Here is a 27,345-nt window from a genome sequence, read left to right on the forward strand (position 1 = left end):
CCCTCTCTCTCCTCTCTCCTCTCTCTTCTCTCTCTCATCTCTCTCCTCTCTCTCCTCTCTCTCCCCCAGCGTTGTTAGTCATCCCTCTCTCCTCTCTCTCCTCTCTCTCATCTCTCTCCTCTCTCTCCCCCAGCGCTGTAAAGACAAGCTGAACTCCTTGGCCATCTCTGTGATGAACATGTGGCCTGGGGTGAAGCTGAGAGTGACAGAGGGCTGGGACGAGGACGGGCACCACTCCGAGGATTCCCTCCATTACGAGGGAAGAGCGGTGGACATCACCACGTCAGACCGGGACAGGAATAAGTACTCCATGCTGGCTCGCCTGGCCGTGGAGGCCGGCTTCGACTGGGTCTACTATGAATCCAAGGCACACGTGCACTGCAGTGTCAAGTCAGGTATGGGGATGGGATGCAGACGGAGCAACAACCAAAACATCTTAGTATCAACATTTATAAAAGTACCACCTATTGTACTGGCAACATGCAGTGCTGCTAGCCTCAACTGCAGTCTCAGAGAACACACTGGGGTGAGCTTAGAGATTTGTTGTCAATTGTCTGTCAGAAAGAGACGAGAGTTCTGCTTTCAGCAGTGATCAGGTTAACCCCTATTGATTTGTTAAAGCAACCTAGTTGTCCCTTTGGTCTGAGTGTTGTCAGTTGTTATTAGGCCAACGCAGGTGAGGTGCTAGACAGGGGGGGGGGTGGGGGGGGGGGGGGGGGGGGTGAGGGTGTTAGACCTGAGGTGAGGCAGCTCATTACCGGCAGTCTGTCAAGACAACTGTCTGCAGGGAGTCAATTAGAGGAAGAGCTTTCTGGGCTCTTGACGTGGGTAGGGCCTCGCTGTAGTCTATTTTATCTGGACGTGGGTAGGGCCTCGCTGTAGTCTATTTTATCTGGACGTGGGTAGGGCCTCGCTGTAGTCTATTTTATCTGGACGTGGGTAGGGCCTCGCTGTAGTCTATTTTACATGGACGTGGGTAGGGCCTCGCTGTAGTCTATTTTATCTGGACGTGGGTAGGGCGTCACTGTAGACTACATTATCTAGACTTTGGTAGGGCGTCACTGTAGACTACATTATCTAGACTTTGGTAGGGCGTCACTGTAGACTACATTATCTAGACTTTGGTAGGGCGTCACTGTAGACTACATTATCTAGACTTTGGTAGGGCGTCACTGTAGACTACATTATCTAGACTTTGGTAGGGCGTCACTGTAGACTACATTATCTAGACTTTGGTAGGGCGTCACTGTAGACTACATTATCTAGACTGGTAGGGCGTTACTGTAGACTACATTATCTAGACTTTGGTAGGGCGTCACTGTAGACTACATTATCTAGACTTTGGTAGGGCGTCACTGTAGACTACATTATCTAGACTTTGGTAGGGCGTCTCTGTAGACTACATTATCTAGACTTTGGAAGGGCGTCACTGTAGACTACATTATCTAGACTTTGGTAGGGCGTCACTGTAGACTACATTATCTAGACTGGTAGGGCGTTACTGTAGACTACATTATCTAGACTTTGGTAGGGCGTCACTGTAGACTACATTATCTAGACTTTGGTAGGGCGTCACTGTAGACTACATTATCTGGTGGGGTTCTGGTGATGGACTCCACTCAAACAGGATTCTCTCTGAGGTGATAACTGAGGTGTGTGTTCTATAGTGATTTCTGTCTAAATGGATGGAAGTGTAACAAAGGGTCAACAAAGAGTCAGGCTCTGTTCATACCTATCTGTATGCACACGTGACTGTGTGTTGATAGGATGCAGTGCCTTAGATCGAGTGGCGCGGCGCTCTAAGGCACTGCATCTCAGTGCTAGAGGTGTCACTACAGACCCGGGTTCGATCCCGGGCTGTATCACAACAGGCTGTGATTGGGAGTCCCATAGGGCTGCGCGCAATTGGTCCAGCGTCGTCTGAGTTAGGGGAGGGTTTGGCCCGTGGTAGGCCGTCATTGTAAATAAGAATTTGTTCTTTTAACTGACTTGCCTAGTTAAATATTATAATTTTTAAAAGTTAAGAGTTGAGTTGGCGCTGGAAAGAGAGAGACCCCACTGTAAGAGCTGGTTAACTGATTAACTTTCTCCTTTTATTTCCATGTCGGGTAGTTTACGTTAGTCTCCCTGGTCTCCCTTCTCAGATCGAATCTTATCACCTGGCCTTGGTAATTAACCTTCCCAAATATTGGTTTTTGGGACCCACTGGAAGACCGGAGGGCCAAAATGGCAGCCCAATTCTGACCAGGGCCAAAATGTAGGGAATTGGGTGCCACTTGGAATGTGATCTTTACCTGTCTCACACTGAGACTTCTGACCTCATTTCAGTGGAGATTGAATCATTGGGTTACTCATTAGCTCGTAATAGATTTATTCTGAATCATGAGCAAAGTTGAGTTGAAAAGGAGAAGATTGGTAGAATGGCTTTTTCATATGTTTACCTGTAAACACACAGACTGCCAATGTTTCAATGGAAGGTTGTTTGTAAGGATTATATGTTTAAATAAAGTCTGTCTGTCTGCCTGTCTGCCTGTCTGTCTGCCTGTCTGCCTGTCTGTCTGTCTGCCTGTCTGCCTGTCTGCCTGTCTGTCTGTCTGTCTGTCTGTCTGTCTGTCTGTCTGCCTGTCTGTCTGTCTGTCTGTCTGCCTGTCTGTCTGTCTGTCTGTCTGTCTGTCTGTCTCTCTGCCTGCCTGTCTGTCTGCCTGTCTGTCTGTCTGTCTGTCTGTCTGTCTGTCTGTCTGCCTGTCTGTCTGTCTGTCTGTCTGTCTGTCTGTCTGCCTGTCTGCCTGTCTGCCTGCCTGTCTGCCTGTCTGTCTGTCTGTCTGTCTGCTGGTAACTATGCCTGCCTGTGTATTGACATAAGGCTTCAAAAGCTCTAATGGGAATTTCATCCGAAGGTCCTGTTGTTTCCGTAAAATGATAATCATGTAAAATCTCATGGAATAAACATGTTGGGCTGAAATGCCAGATTTATTTTATTTTTTAAACTAGGTATCCATAACAAGACATCTGCATTTTAACAGGCAGCCCAATTCTGATCCATTTCTACTAACTGTACATTTGACTCATCACATCAGATATTTCTTTCTGATCTGATTGGTCAAAAGACTAATTAGCGATTTAGAATTGTGTAGCATGTGTAGCAAATCAGACAACCAATCTATTGACATAACCACTTTCAAATCAGTTATTGTGTCAGTCTACAGTTCTTAACAGAACCCTTCAATAAGACCCTCTCTCTCTCTCTCTCTCTCTCTCTCTCTCTCTCTCTCTCTCTCTCTACCCCCCTCTCTCTCTCTCTTTCTCTCTCTACCTCTCTCTACCTCTCTCTTGTCTCTCTCTCTCTCTCTCTCTCTCTCTCTCTCTCTCTCTCTCTCTCTCTCTCTCTCTCTCTCTCTCTCTCTCTCTCTCTCTCTCTCTCTCTCTCTCTCTCTCTACCCTGTCCCCCTCACTCCTTTCCCTCTATCTCAGAGCACTCAGTAGCAGCAAAGACCGGGGGCTGTTTCCCGGGTCGTTCTTTGGTCACTCTGGATGACGGGAGCAGCAGGACGGTTCAGGACCTCCAGCCAGGTGACCGGGTCCTGGCCTCCTCAGGGGCTGACGGCAGCAGGAGCGGAGGAGACCTCGTATACAGTGAGTTCTTCACCTTCCTGGACCACGAGCCTGCAGCGAGGAAACAGTTCTACGTGTTGGGAACAGAGACGGGAGCAAACCTGACCCTCACTGCAGCTCATCTTGTGTTCGTGACAGATGGTAACTGTTCAGTGGGCAAATCGGCAAAAGGTGCTGTCATGCGGACTATGTACGCCAGCGACGTACGGCCAGGACAGTGTGTGCTGACAGCAGGGAGAAACCAGGGACCACAGGGAAACCTGTCCCAAGTTATCTGGGTCCACATCCAGATGGACACTGGGGCCTTCGCCCCTCTGACACGCCACGGCTCACTGGTGGTGGACGGCGTTCTAGCCTCGTGCTACGCTGCTATGGACCAGCACCACCTAGCCCACTGGGCCTTTGGTCCTCTCCGCCTGCTGTACAGCTGGACCAGATGGACCGGGACTGGTGCCTCTCTAGGAGACGGACTACACTGGTACTCACAAGTCCTGCATTGGATAGGAACGTTCCTATTGGACCCTGGACATTTCCACCCCTGGGGGATGGTCATGCATGACTCAGAGAGATAAAGAGACCGGGAGTTCGCAAGAAAATTGTCCAATCAAATCTAATGTTATTTTGTCACATTGCTTCGTAGAAAACAGGTGTAGACTAACAGTGAAACGCTAACTTACGGGTCCATTTCCAACAACGAATAACAAATAAAAATAAAGAGTAAAAGTAACATGGCTATAAAAACTATATAGAGGAGAGAGAGGGATGACTATATACAAAAGTATGTGGACACTTAAAATGAGTGGATTCGACTATTTCAGCCACACCCGTTGCTGTCAGGTGTATAAAAAAATCAAGCCCACAGCCAATCAATCTCCATAGACAAACTTTGGCAGTAGAACAGCCTTACCGAACAGTTCAGTGACTTTTAACGTGGCACCGTCATAGGATGCCACCTTTCCAACAAGTCAGTTTGTCAAATTTCTGCTCTGCTAGAAGTGGAAACGTATAGGAGCAACAACAGCTCAGCCAGGAAGTGGTAGGACACACAAGCTCACAGAACGGGACCGCTGAAGCGTGTAGCGCGTAAAAATCGTCCTCGGTTCCAAAACTGACTACCGAGTTCCAAACTGCCTCTGGAAGCAACATCAGCACAATAACTGTTCGTTGGGAGCTTCATGAAATGGGTTTCCATGGCCGAGCAGACACACACAAGCCTAAGATTACCAAGCATTGGCTGGAGTAGTGTAAATCTCACCGCCATTGGACTTTGGAAACGCGTTCTCTGATTCTCTGGAGGAATCACGCTTCCCCATCTGGCAGTCCAATGGACAAATCTGGGTTTTGTGGATGCCAGGAGAACGCTACCTGCCCCAGTGCATGTTGCCAACTGTAAAGTTTGGTGGAGGAGGAATAATGGCCTGGGGCTGTTTTTCATGATTTGAGCTAGACCCCTTAGTTCCAGTGAAGGGAAATCTTAACACTACAGCATACAATGACATTCAATGACACAATTCTGTGCTTCCAATGTTGTGGCAACAGTTTGTGGAATGCCCTTTCCTGGGCACAATACGCCCGTGCACAAAGCGAGGTCCATACAGAAATGGTTTGTCGAGATCGGTGTGGAAGAACTTGACTGGCATGCACAGAGGCCTGACGTCAACCCCATCGAACACCTTTTGGATGATTTGAAACGTCGACTGCGAGCCAGGCCTAATCACCCAACATCACTGCCTGACCTCACTAATGCTCTTGTGGCTAAATGGAACCAACAGCAATTCTCCAACATCTAGTGGAGAGCCTTCCCAGAGGAGTGGAGGCTGTTAGAGCAACAAAGGGGAAACCAACTCCATATTAATGACCATGGGGCAGGTGTTCACATACTTTTTGTCATGTAGTGAGTGAGTGTGTGGGTGTATGTAGTGTATGTGTGTGGGTGTATGTGTGGTCAAATCCAGCATGTGTGCATAGAGTCCGTGAAAAACAGCGTCCATGCAGGTAGTTCTGTAGCCATTTGTTTACCTTTTTTATATAGATTATTAAAAAGTAATTTACCGGACACTCTTATACAGCGCGACTAAGTGACTTGCTCAAGGGCACATCAGAAGATTTTTTGACTTAGTCGGCTCAGGGATTCAAACTAGCAACCTTTGATTTACTGGCCCGACGCTCTAACCACTAGGCTACCTTGTTTAGAAGTCTTATGGTTTGGGGGTAGAAGCTGTTCTGGGTCCTCTTGATTCCAGACTTGGTGCATCGGTACCACTTGCCGTGAGGTAGCAGAGACAACAGTCTGTGGCTTGGGTGGCTGGAGTCTTTGACGATTTTGACACCGACTGGAACAGAGGTCCTGGATAGCAGGAAGTTCGGCCCCAGTGATGTACTGGGCCGTACCCACTACCCTCTTTAGCACCTTGAGGTCGGATGCCTTGCAGTTGCCATACCAAGCAGTGAAGCAGTCAGTCAAGATGCTCTCGATGGTGCAGCTGTAGAACGTTTTGAGGATCTGAGGACAAATCTTTTCAGTCTCTTGAGGGTGTTAGAGGCGTTGTCGTGCCCTCTTCACGGCTGTGTTGGTGTGTGTTGGACCATGATAGATCCTTCGTGATGTGGACACCGAGGAACTTGAAGCTCTCGACCGTCTCCACTACAGTCCCGTCGATGTGAATGGGGGGCGTGCTCGGCCCTCCGTTTCCTGTAGCCCACGATCTCCTTTGTCTTACTGACGTTGAAGGAGAGTCCGTTGTCCTGGAACCACACGCAGTCTGACGCAGTCCTCCCTATAGGCTGTCTCATCGTCGTCGGTGATCAGGCCTAACACCGTTGTGTTGTCAGCAAACTTAAACGTGGTGTTGAAGTTGTGCACAGCCACACAGTTGCGGGTGAAGAGGGAGTACAGGAGGGGAGTAAGCACGCACCCCTGAGGGGCTCCCGTGTTGAGGGTCAGCGTGGTGGATGTGTTGTTGCTTTCCTTACCACCTGGGGGCGACCCGTCAGGACGTCCAGGATCCAGTTGCAGAGGGAGGTGTTCAGTCCAAGGGACCTTAACTTAGTGTAGAGCTTCAAGGTGTTGCTGGGCTGTGGTATGTGGTATTGTAGCTCAGGCGAGCAGAACCTCGAGACTGCCTTAATATTAGATATTGCGCACCAACTTTTCTTAACAGAGACACACACCCCCCCGCTCTTGAGGTTACGAGATGCTGCCAATCTGTCATTCTGTCCGGCCGACGCATAGAAAAAACAGCTATATTTATATTAAGCATGTCCTCATTCAGCCACGACTCCGTGAAGTGTAGGATATTACAGTTATTCAGTTCCCGTTTTTGATAGGATAGTCTCGAATGAAGCTCGTCCAGTTTGGTCTCTGGTAATTCGCCAATACAACAGAGGGTCGAGGCAGATTATTTTACTCTCCTCCGTAGTTTCATCATGGTTCTTTATCGTCGTCTTTTTTTTGTTCGTCCGAGTGTCTGGGATTAGGGCCTGGTCCCGGCTGAGCAGTATGTCCCGAGTCATGGAAGTATAATTCTTCATCCAAATCGAGGTTTAGTGCTCATTGTTCTGATGTCCAAGAAACAATAGTGGAAACATTTTATGCACAAAAAAAAAATAAAAAAAAATAAAAAACAACAACAAAATGGTGTTATTGGTCAGAAGCCTGTTAAAAATGGCCGCCATCCCAGCGCCATTCTCCCGTTGAGAAGAAATTTAAGGTTTAATGAGAGTCGTCTGCGTTGCGGACCGGTAAGGTGACGGGTAAGGAAATATGAGTCAATGGAAACAAATAATAACTTTCTATCACCTTTTTAGAGTTTCAAAAAGTTTCCAAAGTTTCTGGAAGCAAAATTATACAACATTTTGGGAATTTTTGAGAATTGCTGCACAGAATGGCAGAGTTCATCTGCTTTACACCCAAAGATACTTTGAGAAACGTGTACATTACATTGCAGGGAGCACCACATGTAAAGGCAAGACCTCTGTGCCTCGGCCTGACTATTTATTTAGGCCTTTCTCATCATGTGCCTTCCTCTTTTCAGGACCACGCGGGTCCTTGACACTCAACACTGGAATGTGTACACACACCACACACACACACACACACACACACACACACACACACACACACACACACACACACACACACACACACACACACACACACACACACACACACACACACACACACACACACACACACACATACACACACCACACACATACACACACACACACACACACACCACATACACACACACACACACACACACACACACACACACACACACACACACACACACACACACACACACACACACACACACACACACACACACACACACACACGAGGTAAACACTCAAACACACTCAGGTTAGATAATGAGGAGATAGAGAGAAGGGTGAATTGAAGAGTCTCCAGCACAAGGAGTCTGATGTTGGTGTAGCAGATGAAAGAGTTCAGAGGTCATCTTTACCTGGCCTACTACATGTATTGGTCTGTACAGGGGGGTTTATTGTAAACGTATTGTCAACTTGTCTGATACATGTCTGTGTGTAATATGATCCTGTCAACTTCTATCAATCTATCCAGGTTATTCTGAAGTCATATTTTCATATCTTCATGTGTTCATATCTTCATGTGTTCATATCTTCATGTGTTCATATCTTCATGTGTTCATATCTTCATGTGTTCATATCTTCATGTGTTCATGTCTTCATGTGTTCATGTCTTCATGTGTTCATGTGTTCATATCTTCATATCTTCATGTGTTCATGTATTCATGTGAAATCTGAGGCATTATGTTATTTTGTGCTGAACTATGTCAAATGTATATTATTATGTTGTGAAAAAACTATTTAAAGATCTATTTTTAAAATTACTGAAATGTATTATTTATTTTTTTGGCAATTCTTTACTTGGCAAAATCATAATTCGATAACACAAACAACATGAGCCAGTCACATACCAATGCACCACCAATACAAAAACCCACTGTCATAGAAAACCCAACTAATAGCCATGCAATGCCTAATGCCTCCGGTAGTCGGCCTTAAATGTACCATCAACACTATAGATTATTCAAGACAGATATACAGTCTATGACTCTACAGTACATCTCTGTGATCCTACAGGCAGAGAACTACCACCGTCTTCTCAGGAAGTAAGGGGACTCATAAAACTTGACGCCACTTCCTGGTTCAACGTTGACTGATGTCCTCTCTCTCTCTCTCTCCCTGATAGAGACCTTTGAAACAAGACAGAACGTGACCCACATGAGGAAATGTACTTATATAACCACAGAAATAGACTGACTAGAACATTTCAAGTCCTTCAGGCAACTTTGACTTGAATGTACATTCTAGTTATTATATATCTATGCTTATCTCATCAACAACTTTTATAATGTGGAAGTACAGTAGACTGCACCTGATACTGTATTTTTATTTATTTAACTAGGCAAGTCATTTAGGAACAAATTCTTATTTACAATGGACGGTCTAGGAACAGTGGGTTAACTGCCTTGTTCAGAACGACAGATTTTTACCTTGTCAGCTCAGGGATTCAATCTAGCAACCTTCCGGTTACTGGCCCAATGCGCTAACCACTAGGCTACCATTGTCCAATAGGAAAGCTAGGATGCCCACCAGGTGTACAGTTGAGGTCTTGAGAAAGCCCTCAACACTGACTATACCTACACAGGTATACACACAAATACATACACAAATATACTCAATTAGGATATGGGCAAGACACTTATTTTGCCACGTTGCTCTTTTTTGCCTGGCTGTGTAATATCACAGTAGACTGATCCGAGATCTGTAGACTGGTCCAAGATCTGTCGACTGGTTCTAGATCTGTAGACTGGTTCTAGATCTGTAGACTGTTCCTAGATCTGTAGACTGGTTCTAGATCTGTCGACTGGTTCTAGATCTGTCGACTGTTCCTAGATCTGTAGACTGGTTATAGATCTGTAGACTGGTCCTAGATCTGTAGACTGGTTCTAGATCTGTAGACTGGTTCTAGATCTGTAGACTGCTCCTAGATCTGTAGACTGGTTCTAGATCTGTAGACTGGTTCTAGATCTGTTTGTGCCATCTTGCCAAATCCATCACTGTCATTTTTATTTTTCTGGCATGACAATAACATAGGTAGTTGGCAAGAAAGCAGAAAGAGATGGGCACCCAGGCTAATTTCACTGAAAGAATAGCCTGGTCTAAAGTTACTATATAAGTTGACTATACAGCACAAAATGATCTGGGGACCAGGCTACATATTAGAGAAATTACCAGTATCAATAAATCTGGGCTGCATACTGAACCAGTGAGGAAGTACAAGAGACATGAAGACTGCTAAACCTGATGTTGAAGTTGTTACGTGTGCTCTGAGTCGATGTGTGTGAACTGGAAGGACTTCACACCCGTTTCCACGGCGATTGTGTAGGTTACACTGAGAAAAGCACCTGGTATAGAATCCTTTATCAGTTTATCGTTCCTCTGTTTGTCATTCCCTCTCTTCTTGCCTCCATCTCAAAATGCATTGGAGGACAAAGTCATAGGGGAGGAATTTAGGATTTTCTATAACGGTGAGGGAGGATGTAAGGAATCGAAGAAAGACGAAATGAGAAAGAGTTGTCAGTCGACGGGAAACAATCCTAAGGGCCAGCCCCAAAATGGCTGCCTGTTGCACTGTCTGTCTGGACTCAGCCTAGGAGGAGAGAGAGAGAGGAGCAGGAGAAAGAGTCACTCAACAGAAAAATAACAGGCAGACTTATAGACAGACACACAGGAGGAAGACAGACAGAGGACGGATAAGGAAACTAACTGCAGATGACCAAGGGGACAGAGGTGATGAGCTGTGTCAGTCGAGGGGACAACCCTAAGGGCCAGCCCCAAAATGGCTGCCAGTTGCACTGTCTGCCTGGACTAGGAGAAGAGAGAGAAGAGCAGGGGAAAGAGTCAAAACATAGACACTAAATGCAGAGGGTAAAAATCAGCACTCAAAACACATTTACATTTTGAGTCATTTAGCAGATACACTTATCCAGAGCGACTTACAGGAGCAATTAAGGTTTAGTGCCTTGCTCAAGGGCACATCGACAGATTTTTCACTTAGTTGGATTGGGTTACAATGCTCTTAACAGCTAGTATTATGCCTCGAACTGACAGCAGGGTGAGCCACGTCTCTGTTTCACACAAACACACAGTACATATGGAGAGATCAGAAGTGAATTCCATAACATGACATTAACATAGACCCCCCCCCCAAAAAAAATATATATATATTTGACTGATGAAACAAACGGAGACTTAATGAACTGGGAAGTGTCATGTCTTCCACCAGTCATTTGCTTAATTAACTGTAAAATCTTTGTTAACCACAAAAGACTAAGCTAACACTACTGACCTGGGGGGGGGGGGGGGGGGGGGGGGGGGCTGAGCTACGGCCAGTGAAGGATGTGAGGTCTGATGGTGAAGGTACAGGAAAGGACAAGTGTTGCTTGTCTTCAGTACTGGCAGCAGTTCAGAGACAGAGTGCAGGTTAAAAACCCCTCTCCACTACGGCACACAGAACCCACACACTCAACCATGGCAACAGCACTTGCACACAAATAAAGGTTACAATTTTGCTGGCTTTGCTAACTAGAGAGATGCTAACTAGAGAGATGCTAACTAGAGAGATGCTAACTAGAGAGATGCTAACTAGAGAGATGCTAACTAGAGAGATGCTAACTAGAGAGATGCTAACTAGAGAGATGCTAACTAGAGAGATGCTAACTAGAGAGATGCTAACTAGAGATGTTTCTTAAGAGTTGATAGTGTCTGTCAGAAGGAACCACTCACTCACCCACCCACTCACTGACTCACTCACCCACCCACTCACTCACCCACTCACTCACTCATTCACTCACCCACTCACTCACCCACCCACTCACTCACTCACTCACTCACTCACTCACTCACTCACTGACTCACCCACCCACCCACCCACCCACTCACTCACTCACTCACTCACTCACTCACTGACTCACTGACTCACCCACCCACCCACCCACTCACTCACTCACTCACTCACTCATTCTGACCGAGCAGAGACTCAGAGGAGAGATCTGACAGAGGAGAGATCTGACAGAGGAGAGAGCTGACAGAGAGCATCCTGCAAACATTTAGCTGGGGGAGCCTGAGGCATGCTGGGAGCATGTATGAGCGTAGACGCTGGGACAGGAACACTAAGAAGAAACACAGAGAAACATGACAACGTCAGTTCTAATTGTAGAAACAGGAACTAACAATCCTAATACAGTTTGGATATTTCTTTAAAAAAAATATATGACTGAATGCAGGAAGCTGTGAATACAGGGAGTTTAAGACTCCACTAAAAAGTGAGGGAAAAATAGAGGACGGACAGACAGATGGACAGACATCTGGCCTGGGCCTGTCACCTGGGCCTGTCACCTGGGCCTGTCACCTGGGCCTGTCACCTGGGCCTGTCACCTGGGCCTGTCACCTGGGCCTGTCACCTGGACCTGGGCCTGTCACCTGGGCCTGTCACCTGGGCCTGTCACCTGGGCCTGTCACCTGGGCCTGGGCCTGTCACCTGGGCCTGTCACCTGGGCCTGGGCCTGGGCCTGTCACCTTGGCCTGGGCCTGGGCCTGGGCCTGGGCCTGTCACCTTGGCCAGAGGTGGGTTTTCCAGTCCTGTGGGCGCACTCCAACTCAAGCTCCAATTGGTCCATCTTCAGTTTCTCTGCGATCATTTCCCTCACTTTGTCCTCCATCCAGATCTCGTGGAGATTCTGCAATTATTTCCACAACCATTTTGTTCCGCCTTGATTGTCCCTCGAGATAATCTGATTCATTCGTCATTATTATCACAGATTTATACAGTATAGAACTGATGTCCTCTCTCAATGACAGATTGCTGTCATCTTGCCCGTTATTCCTTGTTTAAACTCATCGAGCTGCAAACTGTTCTTCAGGTCCTGGATCTCTCTGGTCAGGTCCTGGACCTCTCTGGTCAGGTCCATTCATGTATTAGTCGACTCCGCCAGTATTTGGACAAAAACACCTGAAGCTATTTTCTTGTTGCTGTAGCGACTGCTTTGTGTTTGTTTAAAATATCCTTCACCTTTGATAGAGAGACACCACTCTCCCGAACACTACTTGGCTTTGGTCTTTGTCATGGTAACAACAGTAGGTTACGCTGTTACTCCTCGCAGTTCCAGACAAGGCAGGTTGCAGGGAAGATTGTAAAACAACAACAACAAACAGCAGGGATCTAGACAGCCTCAAGCACCGGGACAATCCTCGGTCCCAGCCACAAGGACTAACCGCGTTGCGGGCAGCATTCAAGCCCTCAAGAAAACCCTGCTAGCTTGATAGGCAGCTAGCTAGCAGCTAGGCTAGCTGCTACGCCAAACAACTCCTCAGACCCGGCCTTAGTTGGCAGGACCACTGGATAGATAGTAACGGTCCCAGCAACTGATGCCATCCGCGTCACCGGATATAAACGTCAAAAGGTAGCTAGCCAGTAACCAAACTTTATCAATAGACTTTAAAAACTTCCGGTCCTGTTCTGTGAGCTTGTGTGGCCTACCACTTTGCGACTGAGCCGTTGTTGCTCCTAGTCGTTTTCACCTCACAACAACAGCACTTACAGTTGACCGGGGCAGCTCTAGCAGAGCAGAAATTTTACAAACTGACTTGTTGGAAAGGTGGCATCCTATGGCGGTGCCACGTTGAAAGTAACTTAACTCTTCAGTAAGACCATTCTACTGCCAATGTTTGTCTATGGAGATTGCATGGCTGTGTGCTCGATTTCATACACCTGTCAGCAACGGGTGTGGCTGAAATAGCCGAAACCACTCATTTGAATGGGTGTCCTCATACTTTGTATATATAGTGTATACATGTGTATTTTGCACATCTGTATCACTGTATTAAAGTCTCTTGAACCTCTTGACCCGGCACAGCCAGAAGAGGACTGGCCACCCCTCATAGCCATGTTCCTCTCTAGGTTTCTTCCTAGGTTTTGGCCTTTCTAGGGAGTTTCTCCTAGCCACCGTGCTCCTACACCTGCATTGCTTGCTGTTTGGGGGTTTTAGGCTGGGTTTCTGTACAGCACTTTGAGATATCAGCTGATGTAAGAAGGGCTTTATAAATACATTTGATTTGATAAAGGTTATAAACGTAGTTGAATCTACAGTACCCGTATCTCCCGAAAGTTGTGTTCGGTAACAGCGGAGCAGGAGTTAAATGAGAGAAGAGGAGGTGGTCTGGTCTTTGGGTTCAGCACCATGGACAGCAGCACTATAGACTAGAGTACAGTACCTCTCTTACTGGGTTGGCTCTATGTAGGATCACTTCCTCGCTCTCCCCACAGTGCCCCCTGCAGGACACAAAGTAGATCGCGCCATTAACCACAATGAGATACTTAAGCAATAAGACCCTAGGATGTGTGATATATGGCCAATATACCACGGCTAAGGGATGTTCTTAAGCACAACGCAACGTGGAGTGCCTGGCCATATATCACAAACCCCTGAGGAGCCTTATTGCTATTATAAACTGGTTAACAATGTAATTAGAGCAGTAAAACGAAATGTTTTGTCATACACGTGGTATACGATCTGATATACCACGGCTTCCGTTTATTAAAAGGCCTAGTACAACTGATTTACACTGCATTCGACAGTTGTGATATTCATCATGAATTTGTCTGCAAAAAAAAAAAAATGTTTTTTTTGTTTGTCAAATGAGTTGTACAACCTGAGTGACATGGAGAGACTAACTCACCAATCTGGACAGTGAGGACTTCAGCAGGGATAAGGATCTCCAGAGATGGACCAGAGCGAGGCTGAGGCTGGACCAGGGGGAGGCTGAGGCTGGTCCAGGGGGAGGCTATGGCTGGACCAGGGGGAGGCTGAGGCTGGACCAGGGGGAGGCTGAGGCTGGACCAGGGGGAGGCTGAGGCTGGACCAGGGGAGGCTGAGGCTGGACCAGGGGGAGGCTGAGGCTGGTCCAGGGGGAGGCTGAGGCTGGACCAGGGGGAGGCTGAGGCTGGACCAGGGGGAGGCTGAGGCTGGACAAGGGGGGAGGCTGAGGCTGGTCCAGGGGGAGGCTGAGGCTGGACCAGGGGGAGGCTGAGGCTGGTCCAGGGGGAGGCTGAGGCTGGACCAGGGGGAGGCTGAGGCTGGACCAGGGGGAGGCTGAGGCTGGACCAGGGGGAGGCTGAGGCTGGTCCAGGGGGAGGCTGAGGCTGGACCAGGGGGAGGCTGAGGCTGGACCAGGGGGAGGCTGAGGCTGGTCCAGGGGGAGGCTGAGGCTGGACCAGGGGGAGGCTGAGGCTGGTCCAGGGGGAGGCTGAGGCTGGACCAGGGGGAGGCTGAGGCTGGACCAGGGGGAGGCTGAGGCTGGACCAGGGGGAGGCTGAGGCTGGACCAGGGGGAGGCTGAGGCTGGTCCAGGGGGAGGCTGAGGCTGGACCAGGGGGAGGCTGAGGCTGGTCCAGGGGGAGGCTGAGGCTGGACCAGGGGGAGGCTGAGGCTGAGATCTACCGTCCTGTAGGTTTTCAGTCCAACCCTCTTCCTGGAGATCTACTGTCCTGTAGTTTTTCAGTCCAACCCTCTTCCTGGAGATCTACTGTCCTGTAGGTTATCAGTCCAACCCTCTTCCTGGAGATCTACTGTCCTGTAGGTTTTCAGTCCAACCCTCTTCCTGGAGATCTACTGTCCTGTAGGTTTTCAGTCCAACCCTCTTCCTGGAGATCTACTGTCCTGTAGGTTTTCAGTCCAACCCTCTTCCTGGAGATCTACTGTCCTCTAGGTTATCAGTCCAACCGTCTTCCTGGAAATCTACTGTCCTGTAGATTTTCTGTCCAACCCTCTTCCTGGAGATCTACTGTCCTGTAGGTTATCAGTCCAACCCTCTTCCTGGAGATCTACTGTCCTGTAGGTTATCAGTCCAATCCTCTTCCTGGAGATCTACTGTCCTGTAGGTTTTCAGTCCAACCCTCTTCCTGGAGATCTACTGTCCTGTAGGTTATCAGTCCAACCCTCTTCCTGGAGATCTACCGTCCTGTAGGTTTACAGTCCAACCCTCTTCCTGGAGATCTACTGTCCTGTAGGTTATCAGTCCAACCCTCTTCCTGGAGATCTACTGTCCTGTAGGTTATCAGTCCAACCCTCTTCCTGGAGATCTACTGTCCTGTAGGTTTACAGTCCAACCCTCTTCCTGGAGATCTACTGTCCTGTAGGTTTTCAGTCCAACCCTCTTCCTGGAGATGTACTGTCCTGTAAGTTATCAGTCCCAACCCTAATTTAACACACATTCTTCTAATTAGCTACTCAACATTACCTTAACTAGCTGAATCAGATTTGTTAAATGAGGGTTGGACTGATAAGAAAGAGATTGAGAAAGCATGGTGGATGTTGGTTATACACCTGTTGAGAAAGCAGGGAGGATGTTGGTTCCACATCTGTTGAGAGAGCAGGGTGGATGTTGGTTCCACACCTGTTGAGAAAGCAGGGTGGATGTTGGTTCCACACCTGTTGAGAAAGCAGGGTGGATGTTGATTCCACACCTGTTGAGAGAGCAGGGTGGATGTTGGTTCCACACCTGTTGAGAAAGCAGGGTGGATGTTGATTCCACACCTGTTGAGAAAGCAGGGAGGATGTTGATTCCACACCTGTTGAGAAAGCAGGGTGGATGTTGGTTCCACACCTGTTGAGAAAGCAGGGTGGATGTTGGTTCCACACCTGTTGAGAAAGCAGGGTGGATGTTGGGTCACACCTGTTGAGAAAGCAGGCTGGATGTTGGGTCAGCCCTGTTGAGATATCTATCCTGCTGGTGTTTCTCGTTCACCTCAGGACGTTCAGGGTCAATACGTTGAAAGGCATCCATTGTCGTACACTGTTGTTGTCTTCTTGTCGACACTCTTTACATGAATGCACATTTCCTTCTCTCTCTCTCTCTCTCTCATCTCTCACCTTTTTCTCCTCTCTCTCTCTCTCTCTCACCTCTCTCTCACTCTCTCTCACCTCTCTCTCATCTCTCACATCTCTCACCTCTCTCTCATCTCTCACCTCTCTCACTCTCTCTCATCTCTCACCTCTCTCTCATTCTCTCTCACCTCTCACTCTCTCTCATCTCTCACCTCTCACTCTCTCTCACCTTTTTCTCCTCTCTCTCTCTCTCTCACCTCTCTCTCACTCTCTCTCACCTCTCTCTCATCTCTCACCTCTCTCTCATCTCTCACCTCTCTCACTCTCTCTCATCTCTCACCTCTCTCTCATTCTCTCTCACCTCTCACTCTCTCTCATCTCTCACCTCTCACTCTCTCTCACCTCTCTCTCACCTCTCTCACCTCTCTCTCACTCTCTCTCTCAGTCTTCAACGGATCCCCTGCAAACCCCTTCACAACAACATTAGTGGATCTGCTGAAACGTGTCACCATTCTTTGCCCTCTTTCTGCACTAGGTGAACTTTGACCCATTACAGGTAAGAACCATTTAGTAGTTTGTTATAACTTGCGTCTTCCTTTGTTAAACATGATCTTCACACACTAACCAAAACAATGAGTGATTTAACCTCTTGACGCTAGTGGTCAGATTTTTTTTAATTAAAAAAAATAATAATGTTCCCAAGGTAAACAGACTATTTCTCAGGTCCAGATCGTAGAATATGCATAAAATTTACAGATTATGATAGAAAACTATGACTGTTACTAGGCTATGACCAGGCTTTAGACATGCTGCCAGCAGCATACCACCCTGCATACCACTACTGGTTTGCTTCTGAAGCTAAGCAGGGTTGGTCCTGGTCAGGCCCTGGATGGGAGACCAGATGCTGCTGGAAGTGGTGTTGGAGGGCCAGTAGGAGGCACTCTTTCCTCTGGTCTAAAAAATATCCCAATGCCCCAGGGCAGTGATTGGGGACACTGCCCTGTGTAGGGTGCCGTCTTTCGGATGGGACGTTAAACGGGTGTCCTGACTCTCTGAGGTCATTAAAGATCCCATGGCACTTATCGTAAGAGTAGGGGTGTTAACCCCGGTGTCCTGGCTAAATTCCCAATCTGGCCCTCAAACCATCATGGTCACCTAATAATCCCCAGTTTACAATTGGCTCATTCATCCCCCTCCTCTCCCCTGTAACTATTCCCCAGGTCGTTGCTGCAAATGAGAACGTGTTCTCAGTCAACTTACCTGGTAAAATAACAGTAAAATAAAAAATAAAATAAAATAGTTTCAGGCTTCTATTTTGAAAAATTTCAAAACTCGTCAGGTGTCCTCTGATTAGTTCCTGCGTTCGAGAGGGGTAGCTCTCCATTTTCTTTTTCTCTCTTATTGAATAGGTTACGGTCCGGTTAAAATATTATCGATTCTGTTTGTTAAAAACAACCTGAGGATTGATTATAAAAAACATTTGACATGTTTCTACGAACATTACGGATACTTTTTGGAATTTTCGTCGAACGGAACGAGGCTTTGATTTTCTGAACATAACGCGCAACCCAAATGGCATTTTTTTGTTATAAAAGGAATATTTATCGAACAAAAAGAACATTTATTGTGTAACTGGGAGTCTCGTAAGTACAAACATCCGAAGATCCTCAAAGGTAAGCGATTAATTGTATTGCTTTTCTGACTTTCGTGACCATGCTATTTTGGAGCTAGCTGTTCTTACTGTTTTGTCTAGTGATTGATAAACTCACAAAAGCTTGGATTGCTTTCGCTGCAAAGCATATTTTCAAAATCTGACACGATAGGTGGATTAACAACAAGCTAAGATGTGTTTTGGTATATTTCACTTGTGATTGCATGATTATTAATATTGTTAGTAATATTTTGCGCCCTGCAATTCAGCGGTTGTTTAGGAAAATGTTCCCGCTAAAGGGAAGTTCAAGAGAAGTTAACACTACACTACAATGGCTTCTGAATCGACTTATACCTACTGATTATCAAGGCTATGACATTATATAATCTTGGAAACCAAATTGGGGCGGCAGGTAGCCTAGTGTTTAGAGCGTTGGGTTAGTAACCACAAGGTTGCTGAATCAAATCCCCGAGCTGACAAGGTACAAATATGTCGTTCTGCCCCTGAACAAGGCAGTTAACCCACTGTTCCTAGGCCGTCATTGAAAATAAGAATTGTTCTTAACTGACTTGCCTAGTTAAATAAAACTTGAGGAAAATTGTCATGCTGACCAGCTAGTCTGTCACAAAACACTACATACCATTAAACACACCTAATGCACTATTGAAAGGGAACGTTGATGACGGTAGGGAAACAAAGGAGAGGAACAAGAACGTCATTAACAGGAAACACAGTATAAAGAATAAGGAGCCAAGTTGAGCTTCTAAATATCTGTTTATTACTATTGGTCTCCAATAGGATGAGAAGGAACACGGTATGTTCATTACTATTGGTCTCCAATAGGATGAGAAGGAACACGGTATGTTCATTACTATTGGTCTCCAATAGGATGAGAAGGAACAAGGTCTCTCCCCACCCTAACGAGTTCAACAAAGAGGATTGCTCCTATAATACACGACACATGGAATTCATTTGGCATGCTCCTTGACACATTTACTCACATACACGGATATGAATAATATGCTTGTCACAGCTTGTTAAATTACACGTAATATACACGATAAATACACAATGATAATAACACCAGCAAAAAACGTAAAAGTATTTAAATATGACTGAGTACAATTGGTCTCTCCTGAGTCCTTAATCAAATCAGAATGGCTCCTGTAAAACTGTCTTATCCAATCACCACACAGGAGGAAGTGAAAGCAATGACAATAGCACTTAAATCAATTGAGAGGTACAGCCGAGGAGGGACAAAAGTTCTCTGTATGAAAAGGACACACACACACACACACTCTCGCGGATTCACGCACTCACGCACTCACGTACTCACGTACTCACGTACGTACACAAACACTCCTACATGCACTACAAGTCACGGCATCATTTCAGCAGGTCATGTCAGTTTCAATAGCACAGAAGTCACACTGAACTGGGGCATGGCATAAGGGGAATACAACAATGTCTCTATGATATTATTAACATTTCTGAGTTGACAGTTTCACCTATCTTCCAATAATCATTGCTCCGCACTGCATACAAAAAAATAAGTTGTGAGTTATTCTGAAGGATGAATAATCTAAATCATAAACCACCAGTCACACCAACCACAGAAAGGGGTCAGAGTTACTTAACATCAAGAGAAAAAACATAACACACATAGATTTGTATTGTCACACGTTCAGGAACCAAAACACAACCATATTTAGTGTCCTTACACAGATAGTCTGCTTTCCTTAATATTTTAAGGGTTAAATGATGCAGGAATATAGAATTAAGTTCAGGTGACAATTACATACAGTATAGAACAGGGCGAGGGTTAGTTAGTCTTTTCAGGAAAGAATCATCACAACACCTGGCAACCCGGAATCATCACAACACCTGGTAACCCGGAATCATCACAACACCTGGCAACCCGGAATCATCACAACACCTGGCAACCCGGAATCATCACAACACCTGGCAACCCGGAATCATCACAACACCTGGTAACCCGGAATCATCACAACACCTGGCAACCCGGAATCATCACAACACCTGGCAACCCGGAATCATCACAACACCTGGCAACCCGAAATCGTCACAACACCTGGTAACCCGGAATCATCACAACACCTGGCAACCCGGAATCATCACAACACCTGGTAACCCGAAATCGTCACAACACCTGGTAACCCGGAATCATCACAACACCTGGTAACCCGGAATCATCACAACACCTGGCAACCCGGAATCATCACAAAACCTGGCAACCTTGACACAAACATACTTTAGTGGGTGAAGGGGTTGAGGAGAAAGCCAACGAGTCATATCAAAAAAGGTCTAAGGTCTCTTAGGGCTGGTATAATTGTGTCATGCCACTAGAGGAGTTTCTCTGAGAGGTTACGCCCTCTGTAAAGTCCTAAGGGTCATCGTCAATGTCTTTTCTGTCTGATTGTGTTGAAAAAAGATGATAAAGAACACTAGATAAACTCCTTTGTAATACACCTCCTGAAAGTATGTACGTATACTGAAACATGTTTCTGTTTTATGGCGATTTAAAACAAGTGCAAGTCAACTGATATGCCACAATCTGACCCTATAGCCTCAGTACCCCCCCCCCCCCCCCATAAAATATGTACTTCTAACCAGCAAGAGCATGTAAACCATGCTAGACATGGTGACAGAACAGACAGCTGACGATGCAGTGCTGTTTCTCATGCCGATACCTACAGTATCACGCTGGCACAAACCCAGAGGTTAGGAAAGGGAAGGGAGTATGGCACAGGGAATTGGGTCAGAGACAGAGAGAGACAGAGAAAAGAAGAATCTGGAGGAGAGGAGAAGAGAAGAGAAGAGAGGAGAGGAGAGGAGAGGAGAGGAGAGGAGAGGAGAGGAGGATTCTGGCAGAGAGAGAGAGGGAAGAGAATAGAGGATCTTGTGGACGAGAGAGAACTCAGAGGAGAAAAAATATGGCGTCTCCTCCTTCACAGCCTGGAGGTGAAGTTCTCGGGGAACACCCCTTTGAGCGCGCTCTGTTTATTCTGGATCCAGTCTTCCTGCTTCATCCCCATCAGCCAGCCCTCGTCCTGAAACACACACATCATGTGGATTAAGAGGAACCCAAAGCACACGGCTTTGTAATGTAGCTAAGGCCATGAGATAGACTCATGTCTTTTGTACATCAAAGCTGCCTCACACTACAGAAACGGTCCTATGAACCCGTTCTGGCTCAAACAAGGCTATTTAAATGTAGTTAATTCTTCTATTGTTGGAATAATCATGTACGAACAAAGACAGGCGTTTGATAAAGCACAAACAGAATAGACCATCAGGCTATGACTAAAAACACTGACCTGTTCTTCGGGGTTGTCGAAGGCGACAACCAGCACTATGTCTCCAGCCTTCATCTCCAGCTCGTCTGAGTCATTAGCGGCATAGTCATGCATGGTGGTCACCTGAACACGAGGAAGAAAATAGTACAATTCAATGGCAGATTATTTCCTACTGGATATTACACGGCGTAGAATTGAATCACCGATCATCATCATCATCATCCCCGCTCACTTTGAAGACGAATCCTGGAGGCATCTCTATGGCCTCTGAATCTCCGTTGGTTGCTGCTGCTGCCACAGCAGGTGTCTGGGACAAAAGAAGTGACAAAAATAAGTCAATCTGTCAATCAATCAACCAACCATCCAACTATAACTGACCCTATTGGTCTGTAATGACTGTCTGTCTTTGACAGGGTGGGACCTAAGGTACTATAACTGACCCTATTGGTCTGTAATGACTGTCTGTCTTTGACAGGGTGGGACCTAAGGTACTATACCTGACCCTATTGGTCTGTTATGACTGTCTGTCTTTGACAGGGTACCTCTTCTGGTGCTGCGGCTGCAGGTGTAGGGGCTGCAGGTGCCGTAAGTGTGTCAGCCTGTCAGAGACGGAGAGAAGAACTGTTACACAGCACATCATGATGTCACTGAAAATGCACCCCCAGTCTATAAAGTATCTCCTGTTACAGCCCGGCAGTGTTTTCCGGACTGAAAGACTACGATACATTTTGTTTTGAAGGGAACTGAAAAAACAAGATCCTCTTTCTTTATTGTATCCCTTTATTTATCCAGGAAGTCACATTCCAGGAAGTCACATGTCAGAATACCTATTTTTCAAAGGACACCTGGCATTGCCTACTACTACTACTTGGAAGAACCAGAGAGAACCAGACAGAACCAGACAGAACCAGAGAACCAGTGAGCTTCACCATCATGTGTCTACAACTACAGTATCCTCCATCCTGTCCTGCTAGACCACCAGACCAGTGTTGTAGCCGATGCATCCACCCAGCTCCAGATGCATCCTACACTTTCCATCGTACCTGGGGCACCCCCTCCTCCTCATCATCCCAGCCAGCGGCCTCAGAATCGGCCACAGCAGCGGAAGCAGTGGCTGGGGCTACGGATGTAGCATCAGCATCACCATCATCCCCCCAGGAGTCATCCACCTTCACAGGCAGAGAGCCATCGTCATCCCAGCCTGCCGTGGCAGCAGCTATACCGTCATCATCCCAGCCAGCAGCACGCACCGGCAAGGTACCGTCATCATCCCAGCCAGCAGCACGCACCGGCAGGGTACCGTCATCCCCCCAGCCCTGGGGCTCCTCTGGTGGAGCAGGAGTTTCCTCAGGCTAGGTGGGCGAGGGGTCGGGGTGTGGCAATTAAATGGGCAGAATGGGGCATGTCCATTGGTATGAGGAACCCATTCGAAGCCATAGAGACCAGGTTTAGAGCCAGGGTTTCCATGGCAATGGGCATGGGCAAGGGGGTAGAGGCAGGGGGAAGGGGTGAGGGGTAGGGGGCAGGGGCGAGGGTTAAGGGGCGAAGGTACGGGGTAGGGTGAAATGGGGTATAATAGGCCATAGGAAGCCATAGTGACCAAGAACCGGGTCAGGCCAGGGTTTCCATGACAATGGGCCATTTATCGGGGATAATAGAAATGTAAGAAATTAATTAAATTAATTAATTCATTGATAAATAAAAAGATTGATGATTGAGACGTGGGGGATGTGGCGAAAAAGTGAAAAGACCAATTAGGAAACATCAATTAGGTTTTCCATCGTTAGCTTTTCCAACTCAAAGAAGACTGTTGCTATGGAGTTGGCATGACGGCCCAGACTGGTACTCAGGCTACCAGGTAACACCGCGGAAGGTCAGAGGTACAATTCTCGTTATGTTCTGCGTTACTATTTACCAACAAAAACACAGAGCTGTGGAGATAACAGTTTGGTTAGGGCATGAAAGCAAACCATAAAACCCTGAAATAACTATTTTGTTATTCTGTTAGTATCATGCAGTCCCTAAATTCAGCTAGACATTCCCATGACTGTTGGATCAGCTAGACAGTCCCTGTTGGATCAGCTAGACAGTCCCTGTTGGATCAACTAGACAGTCCCTGTTGGATCAGCTAGACAGTCCCTGTTGGATCAGCTAGACAGTCCCTGTTGGATCAGCTAGACAGTCCCTGTTGGATCAACTAGACAGTCCCTGTTGGATCAACTAGACAGTCCCTGTTGGATCAGCTAGACAGTCCCTGTTGGATCAACTAGACAGTCCCTGTTGGATCAGCTAGACAGTCCCTGTTGGATCAGCTAGACAGTCCCTGTTGGATCAGCTAGACAGTCCCATGGCTGTTGGATCAGCTAGACAGTCCCTGTTGGATCAGCTAGACAGTCCCTGTTGGATCAGCTAGACTGTCCCTGTTGGATCAGCTAGACAGTCCCTGTTGGATCAGCTAGACAGTCCCTGTTAGATCAACTAGACAGTCCCTGTTGGATCAACTAGACAGTCCCTGTTGGATCAGCTAGACAGTCCCTGTTGGATCAGCTAGACAGTCCCTGTTGGATCAACTAGACAGTCCCTGTTGGATCAGCTAGACAGTCCCTGTTGGATCAGCTAGACAGTCCCTGTTGGATCAGCTAGACAGTCCCTGTTGGATCAGCTAGACAGTCCCTGTTGGATCAGCTAGACAGTCCCTGTTGGATCAACTAGACAGTCCCTGTTGGATCAACTAGACAGTCCCTGTTGGATCAGCTAGACAGTCCCTGTTGGGTCAGCTAGACAGTCCCTGTTGGATCAGCTAAATAGTCCCTGTTGGGTCAGCTAGACAGTCCCTGTTGGATCAGCTAGACAGTCCCTGTTGGATCAACTAGACAGTCCCTGTTGGATCAACTAGACAGTCCCTGTTGGATCAGCTAGACAGTCCCTGTTGGATCAGCTAGACAGTCCCTGTTGGATCAGCTAGACAGTCCCATGGCTGTTGGATCAGCTAGACAGTCCCTGTTGGATCAGCTAGACAGTCCCTGTTGGATCAACTAGACAGTCCCTGTTGGATCAGCTAGACAGTCCCTGTTGGATCAACTAGACAGTCCCTGTTGGATCAGCTAGACAGTCCCTGTTGGATCAGCTAGACAGTCCCTGTTGGATCAACTAGACAGTCCCTGTTGGGTCAGCTAGACAGTCCCTGTTGGAGGGAATCTATGGCCAATGTAGAGTATGATGACTGTGCTTACCTCCCATGTGTCCCATGATACTGCCTTCAGCAGGAACAGAGAGAGAGAGAGAGAGAGAGAGAGAGAGAGAGAGAGAGAGAGAGAGAGAGAGAGAGAGAGAGAGAAGAGAGAGAGAAGAGAGAGAAGAGAGAGAAGAGAGAGAGAAGAGAGAGAGAAGAGAGAGAGAAGAGAGAGAAGAGAGAGAGAAGAGAGAGAAGAGAGAGAAGAGAGAGAGCGAGAGAGAGCGAGAGAGAGAAGAGGTAGAGATGCTCAAACACAAGAAATAAACACAAAAAACTTAATTCATGCATTTCAAAGTCATACGTCTAAACAAACAGAAATTATGAAAATGCTAACGAGTCACAACTATACAAGGTGGTAATGAATGTCTCGCCATGCAGACTGAGCTCAGCCAGGGTCTAAACATGTATCATACACGTATAGGAGCTGTTACCAACTTGACATATTGCCTGCCTGACCGTCTGCCTGAACGGGCCAACCCACCTGAGAGGCTGAGGACACGGCTGTGCCACCATGACTTGGTGCAGCCAGGGTGGACAGGTCCATGTCCAACAGGTTGGACCCTGCAGGGCTGTCAAACTGACATGGGAAGGAAGGATACCATACATACAGACAGTTAACAGGAGAACGAGGGTGGGATTAGCAAGAGTCACACTTTATGTGGATAGCAGAGTTGGGTTCAAGTCAAATTCAGAAACTAAACTGAAATTCCAATATTAATTTGTTTTTACATAATTTATCAGTAATCTGAAAACGAGAAGCTATTTATTTATGTCAAACGTGTTAGATGTTTTTGTGGATGATTTTAAATTCATATCACTTCCTTGAATTGACTGACTTCAATTCCAAATTGACCCCGACCTTGGTGGATAGTCGCCAATAGAAGACCTACAGCATCAACAAAATATCAACTGCAATTCTGTTGGTGTGTAACAGCTTGCTTGGGTTCTGGTAAGGGATGGGGTATGTTTAGGGTAGAGTAAGGGATAGGGTATGTTTAGGGTAGAGTAAGGGATGGGGTATGTTTAGGGTAGAGTCAGGGATAGGGTATGTTTAGGGTAGAGTAAGGGATGGGGTATGTTTAGGGTAGAGTAAGGGATGGGGTATGTTTAGGGTAGAGTAAGGGATGGGGTATGTTTAGGGTAGAGTAAGGGTAAGGGTATGTTTAGGGTAGAGGAAGGGATGGGGTATGTTTAGGGTAGAGTAAGGGTAAGGGTATGTTTAGGGTAGAGTAAGGGATGGGGTATGTTTAGGGTAGAGTAAGGGATGGGGTATGTTTAGGGTAGAGTAAGGGTAAGGGTATGTTTAGGGTAGAGTAAGGGATGGGGTGTGTTTAGGGTAGAGTAAGGGATAGGGTATGTTTAGGGTAGAGTAAGGGACGGGGTATGTTTAGGGTATAGTAAGGGTAAGGGTATGTTTAGGGTAGAGTAAGGGATGGGGTATGTTTAGGGTAGAGTAAGGGATATGGTATGTTTAGGGTAGAGTAAGGGACGGGGTATGTTTAGGGTAGAGTAAGGGTAAGGGTATGTTTAGGGTAGAGTAAGGGATGGGGTATGTTTAGGGTAGAGTAAGGGTTGGGGTATGTTTAGGGTAGAGTAAGGGATGGGGTATGTTTAGGGTATAGTAAGGGATATGGTATGTTTAGGGTAGAGTAAGGGATAGGGTATGTTTAGGGTAGAGTCAGGGATAGGGTATGTTTAGGGTAGAGTAAGGGATGGGGTATGTTTAGGGTAGAGTAAGGGATGGGGTATGTTTAGGGTAGAGTAAGGGACGGGGTATGTTTAGGGTATAGTAAGGGTAAGGGTATGTTTAGGGTAGAGTAAGGGATGGGGTATGTTTAGGGTAGAGTAAGGGATGGGGTATGTTTAGGGTAGAGTAAGGGTAAGGATATGTTTAGGGTAGAGTAAGGGATAGGGTATATTTAGGGTAGAGTAAGGGATAGGGTATATTTAGGGTAGAGTAAGGGATAGGGTATATTTAGGGTAGAGTAAGGGTAAGGGTATGTTTAGGGTAGAGTAAGGGATAGGGTATATTTAGGGTAGAGTAAGGGATAGGGTATATTTAGGGTAGAGTAAGGGATAGGGTATATTTAGGGTAGAGTAAGGGTAAGGGTATGTTTAGGGTAGAGTAAGGGTAAGGGTATGTTTAGGGTAGAGTAAGGGATGGGGTATGTTTAGGGTAGAGTCAGGGATAGGGTATGTTTAGGGTAGAGTCAGGGATAGGGTATGTTTAGGGTAGAGTAAGGGATGGGGTATGTTTAGGGTAGAGTAAGGGATGGGGTATGTTTAGGGTAGAGTAAGGGACGGGGTATGTTTAGGGTATAGTAAGGGTAAGGGTATGTTTAGGGTAGAGTAAGGGATGGGGTATGTTTAGGGTAGAGTAAGGGTAAGGGTATGTTTAGGGTAGAGTCAGGGTAAGGGTATGTTTAGGGTAGAGTAAGGGATAGGGTATGTTTAGGGTAGAGTAAGGGTAAGGGTATGTTTAGGGTAGAGTAAGGGTAAGGGTATGTTTAGGGTATAGTAAGGGTAAGGGTATGTTTAGGGTAGAGTAGGGATGGGGTATGTTTAGGGTAGAGTAAGGGTAAGGGTATGTTTAGGG

The 27,345-nt window shown here is 46.7% G+C and overlaps 1 protein-coding gene and 1 pseudogene across 2 annotated transcripts in view; one reads left to right on the forward strand and one right to left on the reverse strand.

The window, feature by feature from the left end:
* The window catches only part of LOC129816945 (indian hedgehog B protein-like), a 10,725-nt pseudogene extending 6,386 nt beyond the window's left edge, over positions 1-4,339 (forward strand).
* Positions 4,340-18,952: 14,613 nt separating this feature from the next.
* Positions 18,953-27,345, reverse strand: part of LOC129816946 (myc box-dependent-interacting protein 1) — a 52,475-nt gene continuing 44,082 nt past the window's right edge. Inside the window, exons 13-19 of one of the 2 annotated variants that reach the window (XM_055871929.1) lie at positions 25,231-25,326; positions 24,748-24,771; positions 22,558-22,866; positions 22,057-22,113; positions 21,747-21,821; positions 21,536-21,637; positions 18,953-21,268 (exon numbers count right to left, since the gene is read on the reverse strand). In XM_055871929.1, coding sequence (XP_055727904.1) covers positions 21,167-21,268; positions 21,536-21,637; positions 21,747-21,821; positions 22,057-22,113; positions 22,558-22,866; positions 24,748-24,771; positions 25,231-25,326 — 765 coding nt within the window. In that variant the 3' untranslated portion in view covers positions 18,953-21,166. The remainder of the gene's footprint in view (positions 21,269-21,535; positions 21,638-21,746; positions 21,822-22,056; positions 22,114-22,557; positions 22,867-24,747; positions 24,772-25,230; positions 25,327-27,345) is intronic. The other variant, XM_055871930.1, reaches the window with a different exon arrangement.

Source organism: Salvelinus fontinalis, chromosome 19, assembly GCF_029448725.1.
Source record: "Salvelinus fontinalis isolate EN_2023a chromosome 19, ASM2944872v1, whole genome shotgun sequence".
Classification (NCBI taxonomy): domain Eukaryota; kingdom Metazoa; phylum Chordata; class Actinopteri; order Salmoniformes; family Salmonidae; genus Salvelinus; species Salvelinus fontinalis.